Source organism: Lonchura striata, chromosome 11 (genome assembly GCF_046129695.1).
Source record: "Lonchura striata isolate bLonStr1 chromosome 11, bLonStr1.mat, whole genome shotgun sequence".
Taxonomy (NCBI): Eukaryota; Metazoa; Chordata; class Aves; order Passeriformes; family Estrildidae; genus Lonchura; species Lonchura striata.
In genome coordinates, this window is record NC_134613.1 from 2,980,379 (window position 1) to 2,988,153 (window position 7,775).

Below are 7,775 nucleotides of genomic sequence, written 5' to 3' on the forward strand. Positions count from 1 at the left end.
CCTCGAGAGCCCCCACGCACAGGCCTGGCTGCTCCTGGCACACTCAGCCAGCACAACTGGAGCTCAGACAGGGACCTGGGTGAAGGTTTTCCCAGAGCAGGAACAAGGGTGGGTGAGTCCCAGCAGGACAATCAGCAGGGAATGGCCCAGGTTTGGCCCCAGGCAGCCTCTCCTTACTTGTCCCTGTCCTTTCTCCATGAACAGGTGCCCATGTACAGCCACAGCAAATGTCCAACAGCAGCTCCATCAGCCACTTCCTCCTGCTGGCACTGGCAGACACGCGGCAGCTGCAGCTCCTGCACTTCTGCCTCTTCCTGGGCATCTCCCTGGCTGCCCTCCTGGGCAACGGCCTCATCATCAGCGCCGTAGCCTGCGGCCACCACCTGCACACACCCATGTTCTTCTTCCTGCTCAACCTGGCCCTCAGCGACCTGGGCTCCATCTGCACCACTGTCCCCAAAGACATGCACAATTCCCTCTGGGACACCAGAAACATCTCCTACTCAGGATGTGCTGCCCAAGTGTTTTTCTTTCTCTTCTTCATCTCAGCAGAGTATTTCCTCCTGACCATCATGTGCTACGACCGCTACGTGTCCATCTGCAAACCCCTGCACTACGGGACCCTCCTGGGCAGCAGAGCTTGTGCCCACATGGCAGCAGCTGCCTGGGCCAGTGCTTTTCTCAATGCTCTCATGCACACAGCCAATACATTTTCCCTGCCCCTGTGCCATGGCAATGCCCTGGGCCAGTTCTTCTGTGAAATCCCCCAGATCCTCAAACTCTCCTGCTCCAATTCCTATGTCAGAGAACTTGGGCTCATTGCTGTTAGTGCCTGTTCAGTATTTGGCTGTTTTGTGTTCATTTTTTTCTCCTATGTGCAGATCTTCAGGGCTGTGCTGAGGATCCCCTCTGAGCAGGGACGGCACAAAGCCTTTTCCACCTGCCTCCCTCACCTGGCCGTGGTCTCCCTATTTGCCGGTACTATTGTATTTGCTCACCTGAAGCCCCCCTCCAGGTCCTCCCCATCCCTGGATCTGGCCCTGTCAGTTCTGTACTCGGTGGTGCCTCCAGCCTTGAACCCCCTCATCTATAGCCTGAGGAACCAGGAGCTCAAGGCTGCCATGAGGAAATTGATGACTGCATGCTTTCAGGAACATTAAACGGCTGGCTAATTTCTGCAAATCACTTGTAATAAAAGTAATTTTTTTATAATTCTAGTAGGTTTATTTTGGTGGTTTTTTTCTTTGTTTAAATTTTTTCATATTGTTCACAAAGAAATGTCATTGTTTGTGCCATTTCTCATTTTGTTTCTCCCCAACTTCCTTGTGCCCACAGACTGTGCCAATAAGGGGCTGTGCTCTCGGTGGCTTTCAAGGAACTAAAGGATGTCCCAGCACAGTTTTCTGCAGAGATGCCCTTTTGTTGCCTTCTCTGGAGCTGCAGCAGCAATGTCTGTGTGCAGAGCTGGTGCAGATCAGGGCTGGCACAGCAGCTGTGCCCAGGAGCAGCAGCACTTGGTGCTGCCAGTGCTGCTCCCGTGGCCCTGCCCCGCTGCCCTGGTGGCCCTGGTGTTGCTGCAGGGCCTGAGTGCTCTCGGGGCCGGGCACAGTCCTGGGGGTGGCAGTGCCGGGGCTGCAGCAGGGACAGGCCATGGGCACTGCTGGGGCAGCACTGACGCCTCAGGGCAGGGCCTGGGGGCTCCAGGCTCCTTGCCCAGGCTCTCTCAAGAACACGGCCAGGCCAATGCTCAGCACAGAAAACCCCCGTGAGCAGCCCCAGGCTGGCCGTGGGCAGGCTGGGGGCAAACAGCATGGCTAGTGCTCTGCAAGGGCCCTGGGGGAGACGGGAAGGAGCAGCAGAGCAGGGGCTGATCCATCCCCAGTGTGCTGCACAGCCCAGGGCAGCGTCCCAGAGCGTCCTCATGGAGCTGCCAACAACATCCCCCCTCTGCAGCCCTGGCCTCTCCCCCAGCTCACAGAGGTGCCTCATCCTTGCAGGCACAGACACGGCAGCACTGGCTCAGCAGCCCCTGTTTGCATTGCACACAGCAGGCGGGAGCACCCCCATACTGGGGCTGTGGGGACATGAACCTGAGGGAGCACAAATGCCATCATCTCCTGGGGCCAGGAAGGGCTGGAGGACACCAGGGAAACCACTCAGCTTTGTCCTGGCCTCTGCAGCCAGCCAGAAAATTTGTTCCATCAGCTGGGAGTTTCCTGTCCCACTGCAGACGCTGCTGTTCAGAGCCAGGGCTGCCTGGCAGCCACCCCCAAACAGCCCTGAACATTTCCTTGGCTTCACCTTTGCTCTCTTTACTCTTCCTGATGCAAATTTCTTCCTCTTGCCCACCCCTGTTCCCTCCCCTGCACACGGCCCATCCTTGTTTGCCCTTTCCTCTCTGGCCCCACTCCCCATTGCAGTTCCTGACTTGGCACCGTGGGAACGTCCCTTGGGGAGCAGGATCATCCCACAAGTGCTGCAGGAATTGTCTGCAGGCTCCTGCAGTGCCTGGTGCTGCTCCCTTGCCAGAGGCACCCCAGGCCAGGGGGGCACATCTGGGCTGCTGTGTCTGGCTGTGGGGCTCCCTGTTCTGGGCAGTGAGGAGGAGCTGCAGAGGCTCTGCAGGACTGACAGGATGGGCTTTGGGGCTGTGAGGAGAAGCTGAGGGACCTGGGCTGCTGGAGCTTCTGAAGAGGAGGCCCAGGGCTCCTCCTGCAACTTCTCCAAGGGTGGTTTCAGAGAATCACAGAACCAGCAAGGTTGGAAAAGACCTTGGATATCATCAAGTCCAACGTGTGCCCTGACACCACCTTTTCTTCTCTGAGCCTCCTCTTCTCCAATATCAACAACCCCAGCTCCCTCAGCCGCTCCTCACAGGACTTGTGCTCCAGACCCCTCACCAGCCTTGTTGCCCTTCTCTGGACATGCTCCAGCCCCTTCATGTCCTTCCTAAATTGGGGACCCAGAACTGGACACAGCACTCAAGGTGCTGCCCAACCAGTGCTGAGCACAGGGGAAGAATCACTGCCCTGCTCCTGCTGGCCACACCATTCCTGATCCAGGCCTGGAGCCATTGGCCTTCTTGGCCACCTGGGCACACGGCTGGCTCATGTCCAGCCTGATGTCCCTCAGTCCCTGCAGGTCCCTTTCTGCCTGGCTGCTGTCCAGACACTCTGTCCCCAGCCTGTAGCACTGCAGGGGTTGTTGTGGCCAAAGTGCAGGACCGGCACTTGGACTTGTTAAACCTCACCTTGTTGGATTTGGGCCCTGGATCCAGCCTGTCCAGGGCCCTGTGCAGAGCCCTCCTACCCTCCAGCAGATCAACACTCCCAGACAACCTCGTGTCACCAGGTTCCATGAGTCCCCAGAGTGTCCCAATGGTCTCCATGATTCCATGAGGCCTCCCAGTGTCACAATGTCCCTTTGGTTCCATGGGACCCTTTGGTGTCACAAAGTCCCTTGGATCCTTGGGCCCTGCAGTGTCACAATGTCACCGTGGTCCCCAAGGCCCTGCAGTGTCACAGGGGATCCTTGGTTCCATGAGGTCTGGCAGGGCAGCAATGCTCTCCTTGCTTCCACAGTGTCACAATGGCCTCTTGGTCCCAAGGGCCACCACAGTGTCAAACATGTTTCCTTCATTCTGTGAGTTCCTGAGGGGCAGCACTGGCCCCTTGGTTCCCTGGGTTCACAATGGCACGAGGTCCTGCTCTGTCACAAAGCTCTGCATGGTTCCACAAGGCCCTGCAGGGTCACAGTGGCCTCTTGGTTCCATGAAGCCTCAGAGTGCCCCATTGAATTCCTTGGTGCTGTAGTGTCCTGGACTCCGACACTTCCTAAATTGGGGACCCCAGAACTGGACCCAGCACTCGAGGTGCTGCCCAACCAGTGCCCAGCACAGGTGAAACATGGATGAAAAATAAAAACCCCACAATTCCAATAAAGATTTGTAGGGAATGGTATGTTTATTTGCAGCGCTGGACACATGTAGGGACTCATCGCCCTTCAATGGACATGCACACCCCTAAGAAGTCCCAAAACTTTTTTATTACCCTTAATTAATTTCCATAGTCATAGAATTTCACAATAGGTTAATGCATATTCATTCTGATGATTTCATGTTACACTTACAGCTAGTTACACTTGTTTTTGTCAGAAAGTACAGAAAGAGCTCCTGGGTCACTCTGCGTGGTCTGTTTAAAGGCCCAAGGAGTCTTTCTTATCTCTTTTTAGTGTGGAAATTTGCATTCTTTCTCTTTAGCTAGGGCAACTTTGCTAGTGCTGCAGTTACCAGACTAAACAGAATATTTCACTCATGTTAGCAAGCTCAAAGGAGCACATTTCACCTAAATCCAAATGGATTTCTACCCTTTTAAATTTTCACTCTGTCTCGCAGGTGAAGAATCACTGCCCTGGTCCTTCTGGCCACAACATTCCTGATCCATAGGAGTGCCAGGGGTTGGATGAGGGAAATGGTGGGGGGTGGGTAGGGACAAAGTGTTATTGATTGTCAGCCATGAAGGATCATGATTTTCATATGTATTCAGATTGCATAACAAGGTGCTGGGGGTCAATATTAATTGGATATTGATGATATCAAAATATAAGTAGGAAAACTTAAAAGGACAAAACAATTCTCTCTGCATTGTTTTCAATATAGTCTATCCACTTTGAAGACACTTCTGAAATCTGGTCCTGTCCTGACTGGGCCAAGGGCTACAGCATGAGCCATCTCCTGCTTGATCTGGGTGAAAGCTTGTTGCTGCTCAGGGCCCCAGTGGAAATTGGTTTTTTTGTGGGCGACCAGGTAGAGAGGGCTCAAAATCTGGCCATACTTGAGAATGGGCATTCTCAGAAAACCTATGGCACATAGGAAAGCTTGTGTTTCCTTCTTGGTGCTGGGAAGAGACATCACGGTGATCTTATTGATGACCTCAGTTGGAATCTGACTCTGTCCATCTTGCCACTTTACCCAAGGAACTGGATGTCTCAGGCAGGTCCCTTGACTTTGCTCTTCTTGATGGCGAAGCTGGCTTCCAGCAGAATTTGGACGATCCTCTCTTCTTTCTCAAACACTTCCATTGCCGTGTTCCCCCACACAATGATGCCACTGATGTATTGCAGGTGTTCTGGAGCTTCTCCCTTTTCCAGTGCAGCCTGGATCAGTCCATGGCAGATGGTGGGGCTGTGCTTCCACCCCTGGGGCAGTCAGTTCCAGGAGTACTGCACGCCCATCCAGGTGAAAGCAAAGTGAGGCCTGCATTCTGCTGCCAGAGGAATGGAGAAAAACGCGTTAGCAATGTCAGCAGGGGCGTACCACTTTGCTGCCTTGCACTCCAACTTGTGCTGGAGTTCCAGCATGTCCAGCACAGCAGTGCTCAGAAGTGGAGTCATTTCATTCAAGCCACGATAGTCTACAGTCAATCTCCATTCTCCATCAGACATGTGCATAGGCCAGATGGGGCTGTGGAAGGGTGAGTGGGCCTTACTGACCACCCCTTGGCTCTCCAGCTCATGGATCATTCTGTGGATGGGGATCACGGCATCCCGATTCGTTCAATACTGCCGGCCGTGCACTGTCGAGGTGGCAATTGGCACGCGTTGTTCTTCCACCCTCAGGAGTCCTACTGCAGATGGGTTCTCTGACACTCCAGGCAAGGTGTTCAATTGCTTAATGTCCTCTGCCTCTACAGCAGCTATGCCAAATGCCCACCTGAGTCCCTTTGGGTCTCTGTAACAGCCGTTCTGGAGGAAGTCTATGCCCAGAACACACAGGGCCTCTGGGCCAGTCACAATGGATGTTTCTGCCGCTCCTTCCCAGTCAGGCTCACCTTGGCTCCCAACAGGGTCAATTGCTGCGATCCCCCCGTCACCCCAGCAATGGAAACAGGTTCTGCCCCCACATGTCCTGATGGCATTGGGGTACACTGTGCACCAGTATCAGCTAAGGCTTCATATTTCTGTGGCACTGATGTGCCAGGACATTGGATCCACACTGACCAAAAGATCCGGTTTTCCCGTGCCTCTCCCTGGCTTGAGGCAGGGCCCCTCTAGCCCTGGTTGTTATTTCTTTCCTAGGTATACATGGCAGAGGTACTTTAAAGGGATCTGACAAATCACACCCGGCAGCTCGGTCATGGGAGTTTGAGGCTGCCTTCACTTCACTGGAATTCCCTTGGTCAGTGCTTCCCTCCTTGAGCTGACACACCCACGGTGCCAGGACAGAAATGGGTTTCCCATCCCACCTTCCCATGTCTTCCCCATGGTCACGCAGAAAGAACCCCAGGCCAGCCCGTGGGGTGTACCCTCTCTCTCTGGCTGGGGAACGTTGGGCTCTGACTTTGGGGCCTGTGACTCGCACTGGGGCAATATGGGAACTGTTCCTCCTCACCTCCACCCTCATCTCCCTCATCTCCTCTTTGAGTTCCTTGCCCACAGCAGAGCCATGAGCCTGCACTGGGCCATGGAACATACTCTCACAATTTCTCAGCTGCTGGCAGCAGAGCCCACTGTCTCTCGGCTGTTATCGGCATTAATCGTGGCAATGAAGGTGGTGTACTGAGATGGCCCCAGCCTTGCCAGACTCCACAGCATTTGCCCTGTGCACCTGACCTTGTCGGGGTCATTATCATGCTGTCCATCCCTCCCAAAGAGTACCTCCAATGCTGCCACTTCCCTCAGCTGTTGGATCCCTTCCTCAAGGTTTTCCAGCACGTTCTATGCTGGTGCTCCTGCATTCTCTCCCTGTGGACAAACCTCTCTCTGACACTCATTAAAATCCGCTCCCAGAGGGAAAGGGACCCTGGCTCCCTTACAAAAATCTGATTCATAACTGAGCCTTGGGTTAAGGGTCCCAAATTCCTTGCCTCACCACCATCCAGCTGGACACCTGTACCCATGAGGTCTCAGACTTGAAGCAGTCAGGTTGTATAAGCCTCACGTCTCCATCGTACAATGTCCTTGTGCAGGTTACAGAGACTTTTGTACATCAGGGACTCGGTGATGATCGCAACCCCTGGCTCCCCTGTGGGTTGTGAGGGCCTTCCCTTATCTGGGTGCTCTGATTCCATCTTAGACCTCCTTGTTTCTACAGGGGTGACTGCTGCTGGCTGTGGCTGCCTTTGTGGCTCGGCTGGAACCTGGACAGTTGTAACATCTGTGGGTTCCACTGCTGCCCCATCAGACTCTCCTTTTTCGAGGCAGGGGGAGGGCTTCTCACCAGCTGGGGAAATGCACTCCTTCAGCATCTCCTGCATCTCCCTCAGCAGACCCCCACCCAGTCTGGGTGGTTCATATCTGGGGTGGCTGTGGGGCAGGGTCAGGCTCTGGGGCAGCAGCATCCCTGGTCTCTGGGGCCGTGTCAGGTTCTGGGCTGGGTGTCAGGGTGGTTTTCCAGGTTAATCTTCCCTTGTCTCTCAGTGCCAAATAGAACAGGGCTAACAGCAACACAGCCCCTGTATGATATCATTGGTATTTGGAGTGGATCTGAGCCCTTCACAAACTGGTGGGGCAGACCCAAAGAGATGGTTAAAGGCTTGGGACAAAATTTCCCCCGGTGTCATTTCCTCACAGTAGGTGCCACTATTAAAGTAACCCCAAAAGCACACAGTCAGTGTGTGACAGCTGTGAATCCATGTGCCTGCTTCCCAGAGGAAGTTAAAGATCCATGAATTCTTCCCCTTATTCACCCATGAAACAAACCGGAGAACAGCCACAGCAGCCTTGGCTGTAGGAGCCGTGTTTAGATCAGGGCCTGCAAATGGAGAAATGCAGCCACG

At 54.2% G+C, this 7,775-nt stretch overlaps 1 protein-coding gene across 1 annotated transcript; it reads left to right on the plus strand.

The window, feature by feature from the left end:
- Positions 1 to 227: 227 nt before the first annotated feature.
- On the plus strand, positions 228 to 1,160 carry LOC110483739 (olfactory receptor 14J1-like). The gene has a single exon (XM_021553851.3). It carries the CDS (start codon positions 228 to 230, stop codon positions 1,158 to 1,160), a length of 933 nt encoding a protein of 310 aa, XP_021409526.3.
- The last annotated feature ends 6,615 nt before the right edge of the window (positions 1,161 to 7,775 follow it).

Coding starts and splice junctions, on each gene's coding strand:
- LOC110483739 (XM_021553851.3), top strand. CDS start 228: ATGTCCAACAGCAGCTCCATCAGCCACTTCCTCCTGCTGGCACTGGCA.